Source organism: Loxodonta africana, chromosome 3 (genome assembly GCF_030014295.1).
Source record: "Loxodonta africana isolate mLoxAfr1 chromosome 3, mLoxAfr1.hap2, whole genome shotgun sequence".
Lineage (NCBI taxonomy): Eukaryota > Metazoa > Chordata > Mammalia > Proboscidea > Elephantidae > Loxodonta > Loxodonta africana.
The window spans coordinates 30,241,877-30,269,267 of record NC_087344.1 but is presented as its reverse complement, the minus strand read 5'-3'; the positions used below and the strand labels follow the sequence as shown (position 1 = coordinate 30,269,267).

Below are 27,391 nucleotides of genomic sequence, written 5' to 3'. Positions count from 1 at the left end.
GCAAAACTGCAGGAGAATGTACTATATAAAATATATTAAAGAGACCTAGGTCCCCATTCACTTTTTATCCACCACCCTGGGTCTCTTACATGTCATTTCCCTTTTCTCCATGCCATTAGCCTCCCAGTTGCTTGTGGTTCCATGAAGATGCCTCATACTCCCTGCTCTTACTATTTGGACAGCAAAAAAATATGATGCCACTTCTTGATAAAAACCCTTAACAAGGTAGGAATAGAAAGAGAATTCCTCAATATGTTTGAGGTCATTTTTCAAAAACCCACTGTCAATATCATTTTCAGTGAAGAAAAGACTGACTGCTTTCAATTTAACATAAGTGTGGTGAAATGAATTCGTTTATGTGGAATTTTGCCTAGGTTCTTTGAAAACATAGCTCGAGAGATTTTTCCCCTAAGTCCTGAGGAGTTACCTTGGCCTTGTTTCCTATCCTAGAGGGTTTGTTACTTTTGCCCAGGTTGATTGACATTTCCTGGTTAAGCTGAACAACTTGAGAGCTTGACAAATTTTGTCTGGCTCTGTGCTGCAGCCTGCCCTGTGACTGGTCTATTTTACATACCTGGCAGGGTTTGGTCACTATATTACAGGCTAAGTTAAATGCATCAAATCTGCTCTTGAGGTGGTCTCTAAATGCAGTTGAGTATATCCAACTGCATTTAGAGACCACCTCAAGAGCAGATTTGATGCATTTAACACTAAAGACTGAAGACCAGAGGAGTTAAGGAATGACATTAATCACATCATACATGAAGAAAGCAAGAGGTCTTTAAAAGACAGGAAAGAAAGAAAAGACCAAAAGGAATGTCAGAAGAGACTCTGAAACTTGCCCTTGAACTTAGAGCAGCTAAGGTGAATGGAAGAAATGAGTAATAGAGCTGGACGGAAGATTTCAAAGAATGGCTTGAGAAGACAAAGTAAAGAATTATAATGAAATGTGCAAAGACCAGGAGTTAGAAACCCAAAAGGAAAAAACACGCTTGGCATTTCTCAAGCAGAAAGAACTGAAGAAAAAAATGCAAGCTTTGAGTTGCAATATTGAGGAATTCTAAGGAGCACTGGTGGTGCAGTGATTAAGCGTTCAGCTGCTAACCGAAAGATCAGCAATCTGAATCCACTAGCTGCTCCACAGGATGAAGATGTGGCAGGTTTCTTCCATAAAGATTATAGCCTTGGAAACCCTATGGAGCAGTTCTACTTTGTCCTGTAGGGTTGCTGTGAGTTGGAGTCAACGTGATGGCAATGGGTCTTGAGTCAGGTCATGGGCAAAATATTGAACGAGGCAGAAAGCATCAAAAGATGGAAGGAATACATGGAGTCACTACACCAAAAAGAATTGGTTGATGTTCAACCATTTCAAGACGTAACATATGATTAAGAAAGATGATAACGAAGGAAGAAGTCCAAGCTGCACTGAAGGCATTGGCAAAAAACAAGGCTCCAGGAATTGATTGAATACCAGTTGAAATGTTTCAACAAATGGATGCATGCTGGAAGTGCTCGTTTGTCTATGCCAAGATATTTGGAAGACATCTAGTTGGCCAAATGACTGGACAAGATCCATATTCCTGCCCATTTCAAAGAAAGGTGATCCAACAGAATGATGAAATTATCAATCAGTATCATTTATAACACACACAAGTAAAATTTTACTGAGAATAATTCAAAAATGGTTGCAGCAGTACCTCGACAGGGAACTGCCAGAAATTCAAGCCAGATATAGAAGAGGACATGGAACAAGGGATATCATTGCTGATGTCAAATGGATCTTGGCTGAAAGCAGAGAATACCAGAAAGATGTTTGCCTATGCTTTATTGACTATGCAAAGGCATTCAACTGTGTGGATCATAACAACTTATGAACAACATTGTGAAGAACGGGAACTCCAGAACACTTACTTGTGCTCATGAGAAACCTATATACTGCATGGTTTAAAATCAGGAAAGGTGTGCATCTGAGTTGTATCCTTTCAGTATACTTATTCGATCCGTACTGAAACGAATTGGTCGACATTCAACTATTTCAGGAGGTAGCTTATGATCAAGAACCAGTGGTACTGAAGGAAGAAATTCATACAGTATGATTCAAATTACATGAAGACGAACAACAGGCAAAACCTATTTCTGGGGATAACAGAACAGTGGTTACTCCAAAGGACAATATCAACTGGGGAAGGGCAAATATCATTTGGGAATCACAGAGGTGGTTTTACGAGTTTGTACACATATGTAGGAACCCTGCTAACCAAAAGGTCTGCAGTTCGAATCCATCAGACACTCCTTGGAAACTCTATGGAACAGTTTTACTCTGTCCTATTTATAGGGTTGCTATGAGTTGGAATCCACTCGATGGCAACAGGTTTGAGTTTTTTTTAATACCTAATAAAAAAGTAAAAGCTGCTTGTAATTGTCATTTTCAGAAGAACTTCATTGTTTACATACTGTTCTTCACAAGTGCTGGTATGCCCGTCTTTCATCCTGGAAAGCTCTCTCCATGTGCCTAAAGTCTTGGAGAGATCAGACTGGGTTTGCATAGGCGGTGTACTGCTCCTGGGAAAAGGTAAGAGATATGCAAGAGAAGACAAACTGAACATCAAGGATTCTAGATGGGCAAATATTTATTTGTAGACCAATTATCTCTCTAAAGAATATAGTAAAAAAAAATTTTTTTCAAATGGCCAAATAAGCAAATACTAAATTTCTCTGCTCACCAAGGGTAGCAGAAATCTTTGGCTACTGAAATCCAGGTTTAAGCTTATATAGGCTTTTCTCAAAAGGAGCCCTGGTGGCACGGTAACTAAGCGCTTGGCTAGCAGGTTAGAGGTTGAAACCCACTAGCCGCTCCGCAGGAGAAAGATGTGGCAATCAGCTTCCATAAAGATTACAGCTTTGGAAACCCCAGGGGCAGTTCTCTCTGTCCTGTAGGGTCGCTGTGAGTCAGAATCAACTGCATGGCAACGGGTTAGGATTTTCTTTATAAAGGAATTAAACAAAGCAGTGGACAATTCCCCAAGCCCAGGGGAGGCCAGAGAAACGCAAGGCCGCAGGGCCGAGCCCTCCGGGTCCGCGCACGGGGCCCCTCCCCTTCCGCAGTGAGAGTCCCAGAAATCGGAAGCGAAAGCGCGCGTCCACGGCCGGCATCCATGTTTTGTCGCACTCCTCCGGTGTTAAGTACGTTTCCTACGTGTAGGCATCTTGCATGCTGCAGTGCCAGGTGAGCCCCCGGGTCGGGAGTCTAAAGCCGTGCTCCCTTTCTGCTGCGCAGTCCTGGCCTCCTTGCCGACCCTGGGTTGCCCCAGAGCCGCGCGACTTCCTCCAGCCGGGCTGCGTCCGGGGCCTGTCACCGCCGCCGCCTCCGAGACACCCCCTTCCTGCTGGCGCCCGACTAATCCGAGGCAGGTTTCTGCGCAACCCCGGCTGCGTCGTCGGGATGTACCAGGGTCAGGGTGCATTAACAGGTAAAATCATATAAATCCTCGCTAAGCAAAAGTGTGGTTTCCAGCCCAGCAGCAGCAGCAGGTTCACTTGGAAGTTTGTGAGAAATGCCTTATCGGAATCAGGGCAGTTATCCCCCGTCTGAATGCTCTGCCCCCACCGCCTGCAGTCTGCCGCTCACCCTGCTTCCCTTTGTTTTCTGTGCTTCATCAAGGCAGGACTTTGGTTAAGTATTGCTGGTCAGACAAAAAGTAGGGTTATGGTGAGGAATATATCCTTCCTCCTTTAATTATTGTAGGTCTTTAACACAGATGAAGAATTAAACACTTTGAGTTGGAACTATTACATGGCTTTAAGACCCTATGTATCCCAATTTCAGGAGGAAAAGATTTCATAAAATGCCATTCAAAGAATTTCTTTAGCTCCTAGGTAGACATTTTCATCACGATTTGTGAGAAACAATATGACTGACTCTACCTTGTCTGATGTAAAAAGTGAGACGGCTGAACAATCTAGATAGATGATGAACACATTTATAGAGATCACACAACCAGTGTGTCTCCAAGATCTTAAGGATTGGCTGAGGGCAGGTTGTGTGTGGGATTGGATACTTGGTGATCCAGCCACAATTTCTGCTACCAAGGAGCCACACTGCTTAATAGGAAGTCCTGGCCAGGGAAAGAACTGAAGACCAAGAACCTGTCACTCTCTCCTTACCCAACACTGTCTCCTCCTATTTCTGCCATTTCAGGTCCCAGGTGTTCCACAGAGAGAACTACTCCAGTCTAGGCAGCTGGAACCGAGGGTGACCATCTTTGCACATCCATGCAATCCCAAGTAAGGATTTCAAGTGCTCTGACTGGTTGTGTAGACCAAAATTTATCTGCCTCCAGACTGCCTAGTGGCCCTGCTTCCACTGCCATCCATCTTACTTAAGTGGCTTCTTGAGTTTAGAGAAGACTGAACGTGAACCTTAGACTTTGAAAAAACTGGAGGCAGGAAATGGTGAGTACCACAGAGAACTGGGTAATTCTAAGTATAAGGGTGTGAGGTTACATATGATTTGGTGGGAAACCAGCTCTGCTCTGTATTTCTTCTGTGAGGTAAAAGGTGGCAGAAGAGGCTCAGGGACTAAGTTCTAAGAAGTATCATAAGGCCTTGTTCTACTCTTATTGAGCCTTTTCTCTAGCATATGTGGGTTTTCAAGCCTTGGATGCCTGGGTACCTTCCTTATGTGACTCTCAGAGGTGGCACCATGGGGTGTTGAGATCCCCACCCTGGCCTTGAAGCTCTGTGTTAGAGACAGAACCTCCTGAACATGGCTTAAAATTGGTGCAGCTCTGGCTGAGGAGAGTGAGCCCCAGGTCCTCTGGAGCCATCCCTTGTCCCAAACCAAAACCAAAAGCCAAACCCATTGCCATCAACCCAATTCCAACTCATAGCAACCCTATAGGAGAGAGTAGAACTGCCCCATAGGGTTTCCAAGGAGCACCTAGTGGATTTGAACTGCTTACCTTTTGGTTAGCAGCCGTAGCTCTTAACCGCTACGCCACCAGGGTTTCCAACCTTGTCCCATCACTACAAATAGTTTTCTTGGCTTCCCTCAGGCAATGCAGCCTTTTGTGCAGTTCTGAAACCATAGCTTCACCTCTCATGCTGTGTGATGGGGTAAAGAAGAGGAGTGAAGTTATTAGAGGAAGAACCCTTACCCTTTATAAGATTCTGTGTGGGGCCAGCACTCTCATGACCTCATCAAAGGAATGAGGCAGAGAGTGAGTCCAGCTGGATCATGTGTGGGGTCTCCAAAACCATGTTTTTTTTTCAGTGGAGAATAGTTTTGCTTGAAGCTTTCAGTTGTGCAAGAAGCATAATACCCAATCCAGGTCCCTGTCTTCCCATCCTGTCTGTGCCTAGAGCTGGCATTTAAATGTAAAAATTTTTGATTGCTCCCAATAGTCTTGGATTAGAATCCAAAATTATTCTTTTTTGCTTGAGAAACTCAACATACGGGATAAAAAAAAAAAAAAAAATTTTTTTTTTTTGATGGGTGTATTTAATTTCTCAGGGTCACAGTTTCCACTAAGCAAATTCAGGATCAGTTTGTTACATTTCTAGTGAGAAGTTTTTAATTTAATGGATATAAAACTTCTTAAATACAGAGGAATGCCTATTTTAACTGATGTAAAAGTTACTCGGAAGTGTACTTAAATATTAAGAAGAATCTTGAAGACTCCCACTACATTTAACATATTACGCCAGAACTTCTAATGTGCTAGGTCTTCTACCCATTTCAGCATTTTCCTGGCTGAGATAAAATATCTGTACAGTCTGATATCCTTCGCTTCTGCATTTAAACAGAGAGCTCTGATTTAGATTTTTTGATTTGCACAAATATATTAAACCATTTCATAATAAATAGGTCCTAAGAGCCCTGGTGGTGCAGCAGTTAAGAGCTCAGCCACTAACCAAAAGGTCAGCAGTTTGAATCCACCAGCTGGTCCTTGGGAAACCCTGTGGGGCAGTTCTACTCTGTCCTGTAGGGTTGCTATGAATCAGAATCGACTTCACAGCAACGGGTTTGGTTTGATTTTGGTTTAAGTGATTATATCTCCAGTGGTTTTATACTTATAGATGGGACTTCCTAGGAAACACATTAAATATCACAGTTGGTTTATATTATGTTTAAAAGTAAAATTACTGTGTTAATTCCAATAGATAATAAACCCACTCCTCACTTATCAACATGGTTGGGTGCCAAAGCCCAGGTTTTTACGCAAAACTCAGTGGTATGTGAAAACAGGATGACTACATCATTATACACACCCAGTGCCGTCAAGTCGATTCCGACTCATAGCGACCCTATAGGACAGAGTAGAACTGCAGACGTACGTCTTTAATGTGCAGAATAGTCATGTAATTGATTTTTCACTGTCTTCGTAAATGCAAAATATTGGATAACGAGATAAATCAATAAGTGAGGAGTAGGTATACCTTTAAAGTTCAAATCTCAATATGACCTTAAATAGCTTACTTTATGAAGACTTGTTCTTACTCTTGTCCTCATCCAGACCATTCTTGTACCTTTAGGTAATCAGCTTTATTGTAATCTGTTCTTGAGCATCTTGCCAGTATTTTTTATGTAAATTCGAGCCAGTAGAATTGGAAGTTTCTATTTCCTGTACTTTGTTACACAAAAGATAGCATGGAATTTACACTTTTTTTCAGGTAAGAAATGATCCTGAAGATCTGCCCATAACAATATGTAGACAGTTTATGTCTAAAGTTGTGTAGAGCATCATAATACTGCGTCTTAGCTAGTGCTGCTGTAACAGAAATACCACCTTAGGGTGGCTTAAGCAAACAAATTTATTCTCTCATAGTCTAGGAGGCTAGAAGTCCAAATTTAGGGCACCAGCTCCTGCAGAATGCTTTCTTTCTTTGTCACTTCTTGGAGAAAGTCCTTGTCATCAGTCTTCTCCTTGTCTAGGAGCCTCTTAGCTCAGGGATCTCAAGTCCAAAGGATGCGCCTTGCTCCTGGCACTTCTTTCTTGGTGGTATGAGGTCCATCTCTCTGCTTACTTCTCTGTCCTTTTATCTCTTGTAAGATAAAAGGTGAATATAGTATTGAATATATCATGGACTGCCAAAAGAACAAACAAATCTGTCGTGGAAGAAGTACAACCAGAATGCCCCTTAGAAGCAAGGATGGCGAGACTGAGTCTTCCGTACTTTGGACATGTTGTCAGGAAGGATCAGTCCCTGAGAAGGACGTCATGCTTGGTAAAGTACAGGGTCAGTAAAAAACAGGAAGACCCTCAACGAGATGGACTGACACAGTGGCTGCAGCAGTGGGCTCGAGCATAATGACGATTGTGAGCGTGCCTTAGGACTGGGCAGTGTTTGATTCTCTTGTACATAGGGTCGCTATGAGTTGGAACGGACTTAACAACAAGATAAAAGGTGATCCAGCCACTCCCCAGAGAAACTTCCCCTTGCATCAGATTAGGGCTATGGCCTGAGTGAGGGTGTTGTATCCCACCCTAATCCTCTAACATAACCTGATCTTGACTCATTAACCACAGGCAGAGATAAGAATTTATAACACACAGGAAAATTGCATCAGATCACAAATTGGAGAAGAGCCACACGGTACTGGGAATCATGGCCTAGCCAAGTTGTCATACATTTTTGAGGGACACAATTCAACCCATAATGTACTGCATTGAGTGGATATACCTTAGTTTCTTCCTTTTTTTTTTAACCTCATCACCATGAATGGACACTTGGATAGTTCCCAACATTTTGCATTTACAGAGCTTTTCAGGGTATCAAAATTTAGGTATAAAAGCCCTTATTACCTAAATTACATCAAAATGAAGAGGTTGTTAGATGACTTGGTAAAATTAATATATGAAAATCACATTTCTTTCCAAGTTGTAAGTAATGCTGTGAACTTTCTATCGTAAAGTATAAGCAAGGAATGTGTGAAACTTCTCATGTAAGGTTTTAATAACACTAAACACCCAATTGTAAAAAGAAGTTGGGAGTTCTTACAGCCACCCAGTGCATCCTGCCCTGATCTCATTAACCTGGAGGTAACTCCTATCTATATAGTATAAATTTATTGTTATTGTTTACTGCTATTACTACAGCTTTAACCACCTGAGTTAATTTGTAAACTATACATAGCAAAACCTATGAGAGCCGGAACTCGACATCACTGCCTTGTTTTTCTGGGTCTTGCAAGTTTTCCACCTTGACAGGCTGAAGTAATCATTTTAATGCAAAATATTTGAGTTTTCCTCCTCTGATAGGTTTCTGCCTTAGACAGGTTCTGGCTTTCGCAGGTTTTGCTGTATTGAGTTTTGCCTCTTTTTGAGCTTCCTATAAATGTAATTACTCTGACTAGGTTCTTTAGTGACTTGTTTTCATTGTGATGTTTTTGAGTTTCATACATGTTGGTGTGCATAGCTCTAGTCTGTCCATGTTCCTGTGTATATATCTGTTACATTTTATGAATGGGCCACAACTGACCTACCCATTGTATAGCTCCTGGGCATTAGGTTGTTTCATGTTAGCTTTTGCTCTTGTGAATGGTTTTGCTCTGTTCTCTTTCCAGGCTCCAAGTGCTTTTGCACAGTAACACTAGTGAGAGAAAACCACTGAGTTGCCGATCATAGCCAAATTTAAATTTACTAGGAAATGCCAATGCACTTTACAAATTTTCCCACCAAGTATGTATATGTATCTTATTTGTTTCATTTTCTTGGCAATATACGGATTTTGGAATAGTTACTTTTTGCTTTGTAATCGGTGTGAAATTTTATTCTGCAGTTATCTGAAACTACTTCCATACTGACAGGCTCTGCATATTTTCCCACTGTGTTAATCCATCTCTGTGTGACTTTTTAGGGCTTCTTTAGCGCATTTGAAAATATACTTTTAGTTTATATATTAAATTTTTTTTTCTAGTATGTAGATTATGTACTCACTGTTTGCTACCCTTTGAATGGTTTAGAATTTCAATGTAGTTGAATTTGTCAGTCTCTTATGTCTTACACTTCTTATTTACGAATTTTTCTCTATTCTGATGTCATAAAGTCATTTGTACTTTCTGGAAGTGTTTTAATTTTACATTTAAGCTATTTGGAATTGATTTTTATATATGAGGTTGGTAATAATACATTGTTACGGATTAAATTGTGACCCCCCCCCCAAAAAAAAATGTGTGTTTTAAATCCTGACCTTTGTGCCTGAGGTTATAATCCCACCTGGGAACAGGTTATTTTGTTTAGGCTTGAGGCAGGATTAGTGTAGGGTGTATCTTGAGTCAGTTGCTTTTGAGATATAAAAGAGATTAAACACAAGGTAGAAGCAGAGATGGAATAAGATGGATGCCAAGACACATGGAGATCTCCAAGGAACAAGGAAGCAGAAGCTGAAGAGACAAGGACTTTCCTCCAGAGCCAACAGAGAGAGAAAGCCTTCCCCTAGAGCTGGCACCCTGAATTCAGACCTCTAGCCCCCTAAAACTATGAGAAAATAAAGTTCTGTTTGTTAAAGCCACACATTTGTGGGATTTCTGTTATAGCAGCACTAGATAACTAAGACATATGTTAATTACTCCAATTAGGTAATGAGTTGACTCAACTGCACATATTAAAATGTGTGTAATTTCTGGCAGTGCTGTGCAGTGCCTTCTGTATCAGGAGTCAACTTTTCATATAGGTAAGTGGGTCTGTTCCCAGTCTATTTTTTTTTTTTCCATTGACATATTTTCTGTATTCTGCTGATACTGTGCTGTCTAATTTATTATACACACACACGCAGACACACAGTTTTTTATATGGTGGACAAGTCCTCATGCAATATTTCTTAGAACATCTTGGCTATTTGTGGACGTTTGCACTTCCATATAAATTTTGAAGTATTTCTGATAAGTTCTAAAAAAATATGTAAATGGTTGGAATTTTTTTGAAATTCTTTGGAAATAAGATCTGTTTGGGTAGAACAGTGTCCTAAAAGCATGCTGCATTTATTTTGGTCAGTTTGAATGTTCTTTAATTATAATTTTTTATTAGGATCTTTTATTTACTAAATTACACTCCATCTTTTTTTTCACTAAAATACGTTATGCCTTTAATTTTTCAACTGCTTGGTACTAGTGTATGTAACTGTGTAGAAGAAACTTACTTTATTTTGCAACCTGAAAAAAGTACCAAAATCTCAGTCCTGTAATACTCTGTATATTCTCTTGGGGTTGTACATGATTATTTAACCTATAAAATAGAATGAGCTCTGTTTTTTTTTTTTCCCTTTAAAATGCTTAATGTTTTCGTGTGTTTATTTATTTGTTTTGAGGGGAATGTACTGGTTAAGGTCTCTAGGATAAGGTTCAGTAGGAATGGAATATTTGACAGCATTGTTTTTCTTTTACTTTTCTCGGGAAGTGTGGAACTTTTCACACTGTATGCTCCTTACATGTCCATTTTTTGTATATGCCCATTTTCAGATTGTGCATGTTTCTTCCCATTTCGAAATTTGATTAGAGTTTTTTACCACACGTGCAGGAAAATATATATTAAATCTGCAAGTGGAGTGAAATATAAAATGAACATCCATGTAATGGTTATACCCTCACTCTTGACACCTCCCCAAAACTAGATTTTTAAACACAATCCCCATCTACCCTTTCAGTGTAACCAGTATCTCGATATTTATGAGCATGATTTCTTTGCTCTCCTTTATATTTTTTCACCTGTGTATGTATCCCAGTCTTAGTTATCTAGTGCTGCCACAACAGAAATACCTAAAATTGGTCGCTTTAACAAACAAATATATTTTCTCACAGTTCAGTAGGTTAAAAGTCTGAATTCATTTGGGGACCATGGTTTCAGGGGACATCTAGGTCAACTGGCATAATAATATCTATTAAGAAAACATTCTGCATCCCACTTTGAAGAGTGACATCTCGGGTCTTAAACGGTAGCAAGCAGCCATCTGAGATGCATCAATTAGTCTCAACCCACCTGGAGCAAAGGAGAATGAAGAACACCAAAGACACAAGGTAATTATGAGCCCATGAGACAGAAAGGGCCACATAAACCAGAGACTACATCAGCCTGAGACCAGAAGAACTAGATGGTGCCCGGCTACAACCGATGACTGCCCTTACAGGGAACACAACAGAGAACCCCTGAGGGAGCAGGAAAGCAGTGGGATGCAGACCTCAAATTCCCAAAGCCAACTCTTCAGACAGGGATTAGACTGGACTGTAGGATAGAAAATGATACTGGTAGGGAGTAAGCTTCTTGGATCAAGTAGACACATGAGACTCTGGGCAGCTCCTGTCTGGAGGGAAGATGAGAAGGCAGAGGGGGACAGAATCTGGCTGAATAGACATGAAAATAGAGGGTGGAGAGAAGGAATGTGCTGTCTTATTAGGGGGAGAGCAACTAGGAGTATATAGAAAGGTCTGTATAAATTTTTGTGTGAGAGACTGACTTGATTTGTAAACTTTCACTTAAAGCACAATAAAAATTTTTAAAAAGTCTGAATTCAAGGATTGGCTGTAGGGGACGACTTTCTCTCTCTGTCGGCTCCGAAGTAAGGTCTTTTTTCCTTGGTTCCTTGACGATCTTCATGTGGTGTGGCAACTATCTTCCCCCATCTCTGCTTCCTCCTGTATGCCTAATCTGTTCTTTTATATCTCAAGAGAGACTGACTTAATACATAAAAACAAAAACAAAAAAACGCATTGCCATCAAGTTGATTCTGACCCATAGGACAGAGTAGAACTGGTTTATAGGGTCTGCAAGGCTGAAATCTTTATGCAAGCAGACTACCACATGTGTATTCTGTGGAGTGGCTGATGGGTTCGAATCGCTAACTTTTAGGTTAGCAGCCAAGCACATAACCGCTGTCATGAGGGCTCCTAACACAGGTGTAGGGGCTAGGATTTAAGTCTTGAGTTGCAATATTGAAGGATTCTATGGACAAAATATTGAATGAATGCAGGAAGCATCAAGGGAACATGTATGGCGTCCTTGATGTCATTCCACAACTCGTCTGGTCTTCAGTCATTAGTGTTCAATGCAGCAAATCTATTCTTGAGATGGTCTCTAGATTCGGATGGGATATACTCAAGGTTCTGCTTTGGCACATGTGGACTTGTTCTAATTTTCTTCAACTTCAACTTAACTTGGATATGAGCAGTTGGTGGTCTCTTCTACAGTTGGCCCCTGGCCTTTTTCTGACTGATTATATAGAGCTTTTCCATTTTCTCTTTCCACAGATGTAGTTGATTTGATTCCTGTGTATTCCATCTGGTGAGGTCCACATGTATAGTCACTGTTTATATTGTTGAAAAAAGGTATTTGCAATGAAGAAGTCATTGGTCTTGCAAAATTCTATCATGCGATCTCTGGCATTATTTCTATCACCAAGGCCATACTTTTCAATTATCAGTCCTTCTTCTTTGTTTCCAACTCTTGCATTCCAAACACCAATAATTATCAATGCATCCTGATTGCATGCTCGATCCATTTCAGACTGCAGAAGTTGGTAAAAATCTTCAGTTTCTTCATCTTTGGCCCTAGTCTTGGTGCATACATTTGAATAATAGTTATATTAACTGGTCTTCCTTGTAGGCATATGGATATTACCCTATCACTGACAGCACTATACTTCAAAATAGATCTTGAGGTGTTCTTTTTGATGATGAATGTGCCTGTCAGTTTGTCATACTATAGGGGCTTACCTGTTACAGTGATGCTGGAAGCTATGCAACCAGTATTCAAATACCAGCAGGGTCACCCATGGTGGACAGGTTTTAGATGAGCTTCCAGACTAAGACAGACTAGGAAGAAGGACCTGACGGTCTACTTCTGAAAAAAGTTAGCCAGTGAAAACCTCATGAATAGTAGTGGAACACTGTCTGATATAGTGCTGGAAGATGAGTCCCTCAGGTTGAAAGGCTCTCAAAAGATGACTGGGGAAGAGCTGCCTCCTCAGAGTAGAGTCAACTTTAATGATGCAGATGGAGTTAAGGTTTCGAGACCTTCATCTGCCGATGTGGCAAGATCGAAAATGAGAAGAAGCATCTGTAAACGTCCATTAATAATAGGGACTTGGAATGTATGAAGTATGACTCCAGGAAAATTGGAAATCGTCAAAAATGAAATGGTACACATAAACATCGATATCCTAGGCATAGCGTGCTGAAATGGACTGGTATTGGCCTTTTTGAATCAGGCAATCATATGGTCTACTGTGCTGGAAATGACAAATTGAAGAGGAATGGCATTGCATTCATCGTCAGAAAGAAATAGTTGTTCATAGTTGTTTTAAATTCCCAGTCTGGAAATTCCAAAAACTCTACCATATCTGAATCAGTTCGCGTGCCTCCTTTGTCTGTTCAAGCAAAGGGAAAAGCTGCCCTGCCAGACCCTTAGTATTTCCTAGTTATTAATATTGCATTATGCTTTCACCTGTGCTTCATGTTTTGTCGCATGTTTTGATGGGTCTTATGAAAGGAGGTGGACTTTCTTTTTTCCCCACAAAAAAATGATGATCTGAATGTAGAACTAGGTTTTTGATTTGTAGAGAATTTCTTTACCTTCTGCTATGTGTTCTGGCTGTTCTGAACCTGTTAAGGAAATAGGAATAAGACTGAAATTGGTCATAGTCAATCTGGAGAGATAAGCTCACTGTGTTAGAAATATTGTTAAATCTATGAAGTAAGATTCCAACACTCAGGAGGTAAATGCAGACAGCAAAGGGACAAGTCTGATGGCCAAATTCTAGATAGAACACAAAATTTTGTGTGTTCTATGAATTCTCAGTTCTCCAGGGCTGTCAGTTTCACCCATCCTTTTTGTACATACTGGGGAAGATGGCACCTTGCTGACCCAGAATATGTATGATGTTTTAGGACTCAGTGGTCTTTGAGGATGTGGCCGTGTGCTTTACCCAGGAAGAGTGGGCTTTGCTGGATTTTTCTCAGAGGAACCTATACAGAGATGTGATGATGGAAACTTTCAGGAACCTAGACTCAGGTAAGGATGTCTTCATTTTTATTTACTTCTTTGGTATATACATATATTGTTCTCATGGACTTTCCTATGGAATTCGGGTTGAGGAACTGGTACTTGTTGGCAAACATAAGACACATTTTCACTGACCTCAAGGAGCTTAGACTCTAAAGGCTTCCCATGAAAGGAAAAATCTTTATATGAAAAGCTGATTCTTTATTTCTCATGGTTAAAAGCCTTGAGGCTATTTAAGTGTTGTGTAAGCACCGGCTTTAGGCGTCAGTTTGAGGCGGAGAGATTTGTGGTTTAGTACCTTGTTAGAGTTTCACTGTGTATGTTATCCATTTGACATGATTATTTTGCTGCAAATAAACTCACACCTGTCCATTTCTAGAGATCTTGGAGACCAAAGTATTAGGGTAATGTCAAGGAAATATGCTTCTCCGTCTTCCCTCAAAATCTACCTTTCCTCAAGAGCACCATGTCATTGTTGTTGTTAGGAGCTGTTGAGTCGGTTCTGACCAACAGGACAAAACATTGCCCAGGCTTCGCCATCCTCACAACTGTTATGCTTGAGCCCATTGTTGCAGCAGTTGTGTCAGTCCATCTCCTTGAGAGTCTTCCTCTTTTTTTGCTGACCCTAGACTTTACCAAGCATGATGACCTTCTCTAGAAACTGGTCCCTCCTGATAACATAGCCAAAGTTCATGAGACAAAGTTTCACCATTCTTCTAAGAAGCATTCTGGCTGTACTTCTTCTAAGACAGAATGGTTCATTCTTCTAGCAGTCCATGGTAGAGTCATTATTTTTTGCCAACACCATATTTGGCATCAGTTCACCTGCAGTCTTCCTTATTTGTTGTCCAGCTTTGTTGTGCTTATGATGGAGTTGAAAATATCATGACTTGGGTCAGGTGCACCTTTGTCCTCAAAGTGAAATCTTTGCTTTTCAACACTTTCAGGAGTCTTTTGCAGCAGATTTTCCCAGTACAGCAAGTTGTTTCATTTCCTGACCTCCACTGCCATGGGTGTTAATTGTGAATCCAAGTAAAACGAAATCGTTGACAATTTCAGTCTTTTCTCCTTTTGTTGTGATGTTGCTTATTGGTCCAGTTGTGAGGATTTTTGCTTTCTTTTTGTTGAGCTACAGTCCATACTGAAGGCTGTAGTCTTTGATCTTCATCAGTAAGTGCTTCCTCTTCACTTTCAGCAATCAAGATTGTGTTATCTGGATATCGCAGGTTGTTAATGAGTCGTCCTCCAATCCTGATACCATGTGCTTTTTCGTATAGTCAAGTTTCTCAGATTATTTGCTCAGCATACAGATAAAATAAGTATGGTGAAAGGATACAACCTTGATGCACATTTTTCTTGACTTTAAACCATTCGGTATCCCCTTGTTCTATTCGAATGACTGACTTCTTCCTGGTCTATCTACATGTTCCTTCTGAGCACAACTGGGTGTTCTGAAATTCCCATTATTTACAATGTTATCCATAATTTGTCTTAATTCACACAATTGAATGCCTTTGCAGAGTTAATAAAACACAGATAAACATCTTGCTGATATTTCCTGCTTTCAGCCATGATCACTCTGACATCAGCAATGATATCCCTTGGTCTGTGTCCTCTTCTGGATCCGGCTTGAATTTCTGGAAGTTCCCTGTCAATTTATTGCTACAACCACTTTTGAATGACCTTCAGCAAAATTTTTCAAGTGTGTGATATCAGTGATATTGTTCGATAATTTCCACATTCTGTTGGATCACCTTTGTTTGGAATTGGCAGAAGTACGGATCTCTTCTGGTCAGATGGATAGGAAACTGTCTTCCAAATTTCTTGATACAGACAAGTGAGCACCTCCAGTGCTGTATCTGTTTGTTGACATCTCAGTTTGTATTCTGTCAATTCCTGAAGCTTTGTTTTTGCCAGTGCCTTCAGTGCAGCTTGGACCTCTTCCTTCAGTACCATCGATTCTTTGATCATGTGCTACCTCCTTAAATGGTTTAATGTCAACCAGTTCTTTTTGGTACAATGACTTTGTGTATTCCTTCCATCCTCTTTTGATGCGTCCTGCATTGTTCAATATTTTCCTCATAGAATCCTTCAATATTGCAACTCAAGGCTTGAATTTTTCTTCAGTTCTTTCAACTTGAGGAATACTGAGCATTTTCTTCCCCTTTGGTTTTCTAACCCAAGATTCTACACATTTCATTATAATACTTTGTCTTCTCGAGCTGCCCTTTGAAATCTTATGTATAGCTCTTTTACTTCATAATTTTTTTTTTGGCTTTAGCCACTCTGTGTTCAAGAGGAACTTTCAAAGTCTCTTCTCACATCTACTTTGGTCTTTTCTTTCTTTCCTGTCTTTTTAATGACCTTGTCCTTTCTTCATGTACAATGTCCTTCTACAACTTGTTTGTTCTTCGGTCATTAGTGTTGAATGCCTCAAATCTGTTCTTGAGATGGCCTGTAAATTCAGGTGGGATATAATCAGGGTTGTATTTTGGCTCTTGTGGACTTGCTCTAATTTTCTTCATCTTCAACTTGCATATGAGCAATTAATGGTCTGTTCTATAGTCAGCCCCTGGCCTTGTTCTGACTGATGATGTTGAGCTTTTCCATCATCTCTTTCCACAGATGTAGTTGATTTGATTCCTGTGTATTCCATCCGGTGAGGTCCACGTGTATAGTCGCCATTTATGTTGTTGAAAAAAGGCATTTGCAATGATAAGGTCATTGGTTTTGCAGAATTCTATCATGTTATCTCTGGCATGGTTTCTGTCACCAAGGCCATATTCTCCAACTACTTACCTTCTTTCCAACATTTGCATTCCAATCAGCAGTAATTATCAATGCCTCTTGATTGCATCTTTGATCAATTTCAGACTGCAGAAATTGGTAAAAATCTTCAATTTTCTCATCTTTGGCATTTGTGGTTGGTGTGTAAATTTGAATAATAGCTGTAGTAACTGGTCTTCCTTGTAGGTGTACGAGTATTATCCTGTCACCGACAGTGTTGTATTTCAGGATAGGTCTTGAAATGTTCTTTTTGACTGAATTTGATGCCATCCCTCTTCAATTGGTCATTCCCATCATAGTAACCATATGATTGTATAGTTCAAAATGGCCAATACAAGTCCATTTCAGCTCACTAATGCCTAGGATATCGATCTTTATGCGATCCATTTCGTTTTTGACCACTCCCAATTTTCCTAAATTCATACTTTATACTATCCGTGTTCCAATTATTAATGGATGTTTGCAGCTGTTTCTTCTCATCTTGGGTTCTGTTACCTCTCAGCAAATGAATGTCTTGAAAGCTTTACTCCATCTGCGTCATTAAAGTTGACTCTACTTTTAGGAGGCAACTCTTTCCCAGTGCCTTCCAACCTCAGGGGCTCATCTTATGGTACTAGATTAGACAGTGTTCCGCTGCTATTTGTAAGGTTTTCACTGGCCAGTTTTTTCAGAAGTAGACTGCCAGATCCTTCTTCCTAGTCTGTCTCACCCTGGAAGCTCCCTTGAAACCTGTCCACCATAGATGACCCCGCTGTTATTTGAAATACCAGCGTCATAGTTTCCAGCATCACAGTAACACAAAAGCCACCACAGTACAACTGACAGACATGTAGGGAGCACCATGTTAGTCACAGTAATTTTTCTCCCTGTAAAGCAATGGAAAGATCTGAGGAGAGTGAACACTGGACTTGGCCAAAGCCACTATGTCAGGGAGCATAGAATGGTTTTAATAGAATAGAATGCTTTTAAAGACCAGCCCTGCTGGGATGGAATTACATTTGAAGAAATCAACTAAAAAAATCTGTTTTGGTTTGAGGAGGAGTGAAAATTTCCACACATACCTGAGCTGACATTCTAAATTTTTCATCAGTTCTCCCTTGCCTTCAGTGTTTGTAGGAAAAGGCCTGCTCCATTTCCTCTTTTAATATACCTCTATGCACGTGCATTGTTTGCAGTACCTTTCAATGTTGCTTTCCTAGTTACATGGTGCTTAAGTTACCATCACTTTCAATCATCATGGAATTGTTAGTAAATTTCTTACCTTTTGGACTATTGCCAAAATCCTGGAATAGTTAAATGTGCCTCAGTCCTTCTTTACTCCCAGGTGGGTTGTTCGTCATGAAAATTTCCTTACTGTTTTTTCATATTGTGAAACTCCAGTTAAAATTATTGGGTCAGTTTCTCAACAGGATAACAATGGAGAAAAGTTGTCAAGTGAACATACAGTAATGCGATTCATGAAGAATGACTCCTGGTGGTCATCCATGTCAGGAGAAATCGTTGAATTCCATGGCAGTGAAAATCAGCACAACAGCCAGGGAAGGCAAATGAGGTATCATACACATGATAGTAAGCAGTGCCTCAGGAGGGGGTTGTGATGTTTGTGTGGGTTTACGTGTGTATGCATAAAACTAGCTCTAAAATTACATGTCTTCCTGATTTTCACATTACAATATTTTCATAAATGTGAGCCACATATTGATATTTGAGAGAAATTTCACTTGTACACAATTATGAGTACACCGCATTATTTACAAAGACTGTGACAGTAACAGTAGTACCCTCTGCGAGATGATTCACCCTATGCCACATGAGACAACTCAGGACAGAAGTGCACATTCACTGTGTATGGTAGTTTTGAAATGGTATAAAATTTAATTCTAACAATGTGCTGCCTATTTTTTACAGAAAAGATATGATAGAGAGCCTCCATGCAAGTAAAGAAGAGAAAGTAAAGAAATACAAAAAAGTTAATCAGTGTGGAAAAACTTTCAGTCGGATTGCCAGTCTTAGTAGGCTTAAAAGAATTCCTGTTGGAGTAAATCATTCTGAATGTATTGAGTGTGGAAAAGCCTTCATGGATCATTCATCATTTAAGCATCACATCAGATTTCACACTGGATACAAGCTCTGTTGTTATGAGGAATGTAGAGAAGCCTGCAGTTGTCCCTCTTACCTAAAACCTCATATAAGAACACTCACTGGAGAGAAACTTTGTAAATGTAAGGATTGTGGGGCACCCTGTAGTTATTCCTCATCTCTCACTAAACATACAAGAACTCACAGTGGAGAGAGGCCTTATGAATGCAAGGAATGTGGGAAAGACTTTAGTTTCTCAAAACTCACTAGTTACATAAGAACTCACAGTGGAGAGAGGCCTTACGAATGTAAGGAATGTGGGAAAGTGTTTCGTCATTCCTCATCCCTCACTACGCATATAAGAACACACAGTGGAGAGAAGCCTTATGAATGTAAAGAATGTCGGAAAGCCTTTATTTGTTCCTCACACCTCACTACACATATAAGAACTCACAGTGGAGTGAAGCCTTATGAATGTAAGGAATGTGGGAAAGCCTTTAGTCAGTCCTCAAGCCTAACTACACATATAAAAATTCACAGTGGAGAGAGGCCTTATGAATGTAAGGAATGTCGGAAAGCCTTTAGTCGATCCTCAAGCCTCACTACACATATAAGAACTCACAGTGGAGAGAAGCGTTACGAATGTAAGGAATGTGGGAAAGCCTTTAGTGATTCATCATCCCTTGCTACACATATAAGAACTCATAGTGGAGAGAAGCCTTATGAATGTGAGCAGTGTGGGAAAGCCTTTAGTCAGTCATCAAGCCTCACTACTCATATAAGAACTCACAGTGGAGAGAGGCCTTATGAATGTAAGGAATGTGGAAAAGCTTTTATTCAGTCCTCTAACCTCACTAAGCATATAAGAACTCACAGTGGAGAGAGGCCTTATGAATGCAAGGAATGTGGGAAAGCCTTTAGTGACTCCTCATCACTCACTACACATAAAAGAACTCACAGTGGAGAAAGGCCTTATGAATGTAAGGAATGTGGGAAAGCCTTTAGTTGGTCCTCAAACCTCACTAAGCATATAAGAATTCACAGTGGAGAGAGGCCTTAGGAATAAAGGAATGTGGCAAAGTCTGCTATTCCTTCTTACCCCAAGGAAGACAAAAGAAGTCGTGGAGAGATAGGTTTTGAATGTAAGGAATGTGAGAAAGTCTAGCTATTTTTAATGCCTCTGTAAACATGTAAGAAATGACAGTGGGGAAAACCCTTATGTACGTGAAGAATAAGGGAAACTCTTCAGTTCTCTCTCAGTCCTTTGAAGATGTGAGAAGGTTCACTGGAAAGAAAGAACACGTGTTAAGTAATGTTGGAAACCTGGTCATCCCTCATCATTTTGAAAACGTGAAGGAAAACGCATGAGAGAGTAACCATGTAAAGAATGCATTATGGGAAAGTTTTTACTCCCCCCCCCCCGTATTTTCTGAGATCTGAGGTTTCACACATATGGTAAAGCCTTCAATAATTAACCTCTACTGAATGTGAGAGGTCGTATTAGAGAAAAATGTATATGTAAGAAACATGGAAACATCTTGTCAATCTTTTGGAATTCTTGCAAAACAGCTACACTGTGGATTGATCCTATGAATGTAAAAAACAGAAACCTTCAGTGTCCCTTCTCACTTAGGACCTCTGTGAGACCTGACATATAGAGAGACCCTGTGACTGTAAGTAAAGTACTCTTTGAATTACAGCACATTGCTTTAGGGAAGCATCAGAATGTCACTTTGCTTCTGTTAAATTCAAAATTTCTCTATACAAAATCTCTTCAACCCATGGGTATCTTGAACTGGGTTTTCTTTTTATCACCTATGTTTATAAAGTTTTTATACTTCACATTCAAGTGCAGTATATTCTCATTATCAAAAACTTCGTTTTAGCAGAGAACTATGAAAAACACCTGAGAATCACTTGAGTATCTCACCACACTTGTTAGTTGGGTATTTCCTTTTAGCCTTTTATGCAGTGTTTTCATTATTGTGCGTGTAGTGTTGTACTGAACATTTTTTGCATTGCTTCTCTAATTTACCATCCCCAACTATTATGATCCCTGGTTTACTGATGAAATGTCCCTCAGAAATGGTGCTGTGAGAAGCAAGAAGGATTGCTCCTCCTGGGGGGTCCACACATACCCACGACCTGATCTCGCAGCAATGGAACTTGTGCACAGCACAGGCCCAGGGCCTCTATTTTGAGACAGAGTCCTTCTTTTGGTAATGTGGTCTCAGGAGGTGAGGCTATGATTGTTGTTAGGTTCAGATGGACTAGTGGCTGTGCTCCACTTGGGTGCATAACTGCTGTAGGACCTGGAGGTTTATGCAGAGCCACCACCCAATGCTGAGCTGGGAGTTAGTGTACAATGGGGAATTTTCAAAAAATGCCTGGCTATATGTCACAATATTGAACTGCAAGTAAATGAAATTGTTGGAAAAAATTTTAGTCTACCATAGGAGAGGCAATCATAGTTTACTATTTAAAAGGCAAGGTATAAAACAGTGTGTCCTTAATGATGGCAATTTTATAAAACATGCAGACAAATCAGTCTGTAGAGAAGCCTAGAACATTAACAGAGATTCTCTCCCAAAGAGGAGACTTGATTTCTTTAGTCATTTTGCTTCCCCGTAATTTGCAAATTTTCTGTAGTCACTGCCCATTACATAATTTTTTAATTTAAAAATAGTAAATTCATTTTTGGAATGTACAGTAGTACAAGTTTTGATAAATTCATATAATCAGTACCACAAGAAAAGTACAGAACACCTCTTCCCTCCAAATAATCCATAGTACTGCCCCTTTTTAGTGAAACCTTCCCTTCACCATGAATTCTTGGCAACTGTCCTTGTACTAGTCATTATGTAGCTTTTAGATTCTGGCTCCTTTCATGTAGCACTAGGAATTTGAGATTCATCCATGTTGATGAATATATTGATAGTTTGTTCCTTTTAATTGTTACAAAGTATTCCACTGTATACACACCTCATTTTATATATTCACCAGTGGAAGGATATTTGTGTTGCTTCCTGTTAATGAATAAAACAGCTATGAACATTCATAAAAACAAACAAGGTTTTATTTTTCTTGCATATATCCCTACAAGTGAGATTGCTGTGTCATATGGTAGTTTTATGTTTTCCTTATATGGAACTAGGAATCAGTTTTTCAAAAGGGCTGTGCCATTGTATATCTCACTATTGATGTATAATTCCAGTTGATGCTGGGACATACAGAGGCTGCTTTTCAGAGGAATTCACACTTCTGTTTGCCACTGGCTTCAGGAGATTAAACTTTTGGATGGGCAGCTCACCTGATACACAGGTCTACATTTGTTTAGGAGGGGCTGTGGGATGTGCCATCTGGATTAGGCCAGAGGCCCAAGAGTATAGGTTTCCAGGTTATGCCACCACTGCTCAGACTAAGCTGAAGGCTTGTAATGTCCCAATGCTACACCATGCAGGAGCACAGCACTGGAGAATAAACACGGAGCAAAGTAGGGACAAAACGGCATTCTCAAGGAGCCTGGTGAGAGAGCTCACTGGAACCAGAAAGGGAAGCCCCTTCTTCCAATATATTGCATATGCTAGTAATTGACAAAAGAGAAAATATAAGGCCCAGCTCCATTTTCAAAGAGCAGGCAAAAAGGAATCTGTAGCAGAAGCAAAACATTGATAACCAGGACAATGGTCAAGTGTGGCTTTGTTATTAGGGTGGTTTTCTGTAAGTGTCTAAGCTCCTAGCAGCACCAAGGTGTAATTCTTGGTTCCCAACCTGCTCTTCCTCCCCACTGAGGGCTTAAAATGTCTGGCCCTGTGTAAAGATGGCGGCATGACATCAGCCCTAACTTCACAAATACCAACAGGGTTACCTGTGGTGGACAGGTTTCAGCAGAGCTTCCACACTAAGACAGACTAGGAAGAAGGACCTGGCAGTCTACTTCTGAACAGATTGTCCAGTGGAAACCTTATGAATAGCAGCAGAGCATTGTCTGATACAGAGCCAGAAGATGAGCCCCTCAGGTTGGAAGGCACTCAAAAGATGTCTAGGGAAGAGTTGACTCTTCAAAGTTTTTTTTGACCTAATTGAAGTGGATGGAGTCAAGCTTTCAGGACCCTCATCTGCTGATGTGGCAGAACTCAAATTGAGAAGAAACAGCTGCAAACATCCATTAATTGGAATGTGAATGTACAAAGTATGAATCTAGGAAAATTGGAAGTCATCAAAAATGAAATGGAACACATAGACATCGATATCCCAAGCATTAGTGAGTTGAAATGGACTGGTATTGGCCATTCTCAATCGGACAATCATATGGTCTACTATGCCAGGAATGACAACTTGAAGAGGAATGGTGTTGCATTCATCATCAAAAAGAACATTTCAAGATCTATCCTGAAGTACAATGCTGTCAGTGATAGGATAATATCCATATGCCTACAAGGAAACCAGTTAATACAACTATTATTCAAATTCACACACTAACCACTAAGGCCAAAGATGAAGAAATTGAAGATTTTTACTAAATTCTGTGGTCTGCAATTGATCAAACATGCAATCAAGATACATTAATAATTACTAGCGATTGGAATGCAAAAATTGGAAACGAAGAATTGGTAGTTGGAAAATTTGGCCTTGGTGATAGAAATGACAGGATGGATAGGAGTTTGCAAGACCAATGACCTATTCATTGGAAATAACCTTTTTGAGCAACAGGATCAGCAACTATACACGTGGACCTTGCCAGATGGAATACACAAGAATCTAACTGACTCCATCTTTGGAGCCCTGGTCGTGCAATGGTTAAGAGCTTGGCTGCTAACCTAAAGGTCAGCAGTTCAAATCCACTAGCCACTCCTTGGAAACCTTGTGGGGCAGTTCTACTCTGTCCTACAGGGTTTCTATGAATTGGAATCGATGGCAACATGTTTGTTTTTATAGAGCCCTTGGGGACAGAGGTGGTTCAGTGGTAGAATTCTTACCTTCCATGTGGAGACCCAGGTTCAATTCCCAGCCAATGCACCTCATGTGCAGCCACCACCTGTCTGTCCATAGAGGCTTGCATGTTGCTTTGATGCTGAACAGGTTGCAGCAGAGCCTGCCACTAAGACTAGGAGGAAAGGCCTGATGATCTACTTCCAAAAATCAACCAGTGAAAATCATATGGATCACCACAGTCCAATCCACAATCATGGAGATGGTGCCTTTGTGCTGAGCATGTTCTTCCCTTTTGGTATTCTAACTCCAGGTCTTTCCACATTTCATTATAATACTTTGTCTCCTCAAGCCATCCTTTGAAATCTTCTGTTCAGCTCTTTGATTATCATTTCTTCCATTTGCTTTAGCTACTCTACATTGAAGTGCAAGTTTGAGTCTCTTCTGACATCCATTAGGACATCCAGGATCTTTCCTGTGTTTGTAATGACCTTTTGCTTTCTTCATGTATAATGTTCCTGATATCCCACAATTCATCTGGTCTCAGTCAGTGTTCAGTGTTCCAAACCTGTTTTTGAAATGGTCTCTAAATTCAGATGGGATATACTCAAAGTAGTACTTGGACTCTTTTGGATTTGTGTTAATTTTCTTCAGCTTCAGCTTGAACTTGCATATGAGCAATTGCTCTTTTGCTCAGCAGTTGCCCCTGGCCTTGTTATGACTGATACTGAGCTTCTCCATCATCTCTTTCCACAGATGGAGTTGATCTGATTCCTATGTATTCCTTTGTCACTGTTGAACTGTGGTGGCTTGCCTGTTGCTGTGATGCTGAATGCTGTGCCACCGGGATTTCAAATACCAACAGGGTTACCCATGATAGGTTTCAGAGGAGCTTCCAGACTAAGACACACTAGGAAGGAGTACCTGGCAATCTACTTCTAAAAAAATTAGCCAGTGAAAACCATCCTTGCATCTAAAGAGCATTTAATATTCTTCTCCAACGCCATAATTCAAAGACATTAGTTTTTCTTCAGTCTTCCTTATTCATTGTCCAGCTTTCTTATGCATATGAAGTGATTGAAAATACCATGGCTTGGGCCAGGCACACCTTAGTCCTCAAGGTGACATCTTTGCTTTTTAACACTTTAAAGAAAGTCTTGCAGCAGATTTGCCCAATGCAATGCATCCTTTGATTTCTTGACTGCTACTTCCATGGTCGATTGTGGATCCAAATAATATGAAATCCTTGACAACTTCAATCTTTTCTCCATTTATCATGAGATTGCTTATTGGTACAGCTGTGATGATTTTTGTTTTCTTCATGTTTGAGGTATAATCAGTACTGAAGGCTCTGGTCTTTGATCTTCATCAGTAAGTGCTTCAAGTCCTTTTCACTTTCATCAAGCAAGGTTGTGTCATCTGCATATGGTAGCTTGTTAATGAGTCTTCCTCCAATCCTGATCCCAAGTTCTTCATACAGTTCAGCTTCTTGGATTAGTTCCTCAGCATACAGATTGAATAAGTATGGTGAAACGATACAACCGTGACACACACTTTTCTTGACTTTAAACCATGCAGTACCCCATTTGTTCTGAACAGCTGCCTCTTAGTTTATGTACAGGTTCCTCATGAGTACAATCAAATGTCCTGAAATTCTGATTCTTTGCAATGTTATCCATAATTTGTTAATGATCCACACAGTGGAATGCCTTTGCATAGACAATAAAACACAGGTGAACATCTTTCTGATATTCTCTGCTTTCAGCCAGGATCCATCTGACATCAGCAATGATATCCTTTCTTCCACATCCTCTTCTGAATCCGGCTTGAATTTCTGGCATTTTCTTGTTGATGTACTGCTGCAACCACTTTTGAATGATCTTCAGCAAATTTTTACATGTGTGTGATGTTAATAATATTGCTCAATAATTTCGGCCTTCTGTTGGATTACCTTTCTTTGGAATGGGTGCAAATGCTGTTTGCTTGACCTAGAATTCTTTCCCTTGTTCAGATCAAGTAAATATTTAGTAGTTTTCCTATCTGTTTCACTCCTAGGAACACCATGACTAAGTAGCCAGTGCCATATGTCCATATGAGTCAGACTATTATGATTACAGCTTTGACTCTACTGTCCATTATGGTAACCACATCCACCTTGTCTTTGTCAACTGAACGCTGTCACTTGGCCCTTACCACCATGGGACCCAATCAACCCCATTGTAGTTAGGTGTCTTAATTAGGGCAGTTCCCACTGTCAAATCCAACTTACATAAAGTAGCAATCAACAGCAGTCTTGAAGGATGCTGGCGTTCCCTTCACAAATTTGTTCCTCACCATTGTGGTAAAAGATGTGTCCTCTGGGTACTGCATGTATGGATCTGCAGGTCTAACCTGATAAATCCACTCTTACATGCCAATTATGCCTTCTATAGTATACCAAGGCAGGTCTGGTACTTCAACTTGATTTAGCGTAGGCCACCATGTAATTCATGCTTCAGCAACCCAACCAAATAAACTATTAGATCCTTTCCTAACCTCTTGAGCTGAAACACTGAATGAAGAATCTGTACTTAGTGGGCCCATATCAATAAACTCAGACTGATCCATCTTTATGTTCCTTGCACCATTATCCCACACCCTTAATTTCCATTCCAACACATATTCCCAGGTTTCTGTACATATTGGAAAAGTCAAGCTGTTCTTTTGGAGTGTTGTGTACCTCCTGGTGGGTCACATTTTGTACTTCACTCTTTGGGGGTCACTGGGACTTTAGTTACAGGTCTAGAAGCCAAAATTGGTGGTGGGGATGTGTTTTTAGAACTTCCAACATTGTCTTGTAAGGCATCTGCCTCAGGCAATGCCCCAGGCAATGACTCAGACAAAGGCTCTTCAGACACAGCTGGGTTAATCTCATCAGATGTGGGTGGAGGGGCTAATGGTTTTATTGGGGAGGGTGGCTTAGCAGTCAAAGATGGAGAAATCTCTTCAGATGGGAGTAAAAGGGCTGATTATGTAGGCAGGAGTGATTCAATGGAATTTAGGGGCTCAGTGTCCCAAGCTTCCTGATTACCTGCTCATATGTCCCCACCCCAAGTTTCAGGATCTCATTTCTTCCTATCAATGCCCTCACTTCATACACCTCTTGAGGTTGAGAATTAAGTTGGCATTGTAATTTAGCCACGCTTATAATAAGACTCTGGGTTTGGTATTTGGTAATTATCAGCTCTGTTACTACAAGAAATAAGGCTTTCTTTCAAGGCACAAGTGGAAACTTTGAGGTCATTTATGTGGCATTTGAGCTTTGACTCTGAAGCCCTGATCTCATCTATTTCACCACTTTGTCTAGCAGAAGTAGAACCAACCAACCAGCTTCCTTATACTTCTCATTATGACAAATGTAGAAAGGTATCAGACGTGCAATCACCCAGAGCCTTGCCTCTCACCAACACCTGATCTATTATTGGTGGTGATATTTTGCATATTTGTACTGCCACCTCATGTCATGGATTAGCAGTGCCCTCTTTACTACTGGAAGCAGAGTCATCAACATCTTTAATACTAACGAGATTTGAGAACCAATTTAGAAAACTAATCCTTAT

The 27,391-nt window shown here is 40.3% G+C and overlaps 1 protein-coding gene across 7 annotated transcripts; it reads left to right on the top strand.

Moving 5' to 3' along the window:
• Positions 1 to 3,130: 3,130 nt before the first annotated feature.
• Positions 3,131 to 21,563, top strand: LOC100663525 (zinc finger protein 699-like). Of its 7 annotated transcripts, none has more exons than XM_023552294.2 (5): positions 3,131 to 3,226; positions 4,199 to 4,284; positions 13,880 to 14,003; positions 18,180 to 18,333; positions 18,690 to 21,563. In XM_023552294.2, exons 2-5 carry the CDS (start codon positions 4,273 to 4,275, stop codon positions 19,918 to 19,920), a joined length of 1,521 nt encoding a protein of 506 aa, XP_023408062.2. In that variant the 5' UTR covers positions 3,131 to 3,226; positions 4,199 to 4,272; the 3' UTR covers positions 19,921 to 21,563. The 7 variants fall into 7 exon arrangements, with proteins under 7 accessions (XP_023408062.2, XP_023408063.2, XP_023408061.2 ...); XM_023552295.2 differs by having other exon boundaries at positions 4,199 to 4,452; XM_023552293.2 differs by having other exon boundaries at positions 3,140 to 3,470.
• Positions 21,564 to 27,391: the final 5,828 nt, after the last annotated feature.

Bases quoted from the DNA above. Each gene is read 5' to 3' on its own strand.
- LOC100663525 (XM_023552294.2), top strand. The intron at 14,004-18,179 runs GTAAGGATGTCT...TTATTGGGTCAG, and splicing joins TTTCAGGAACCTAGACTCAG to TTTCTCAACAGGATAACAAT. The intron at 18,334-18,689 runs GTATCATACACA...TATTTTTTACAG, and splicing joins AGCCAGGGAAGGCAAATGAG to AAAAGATATGATAGAGAGCC.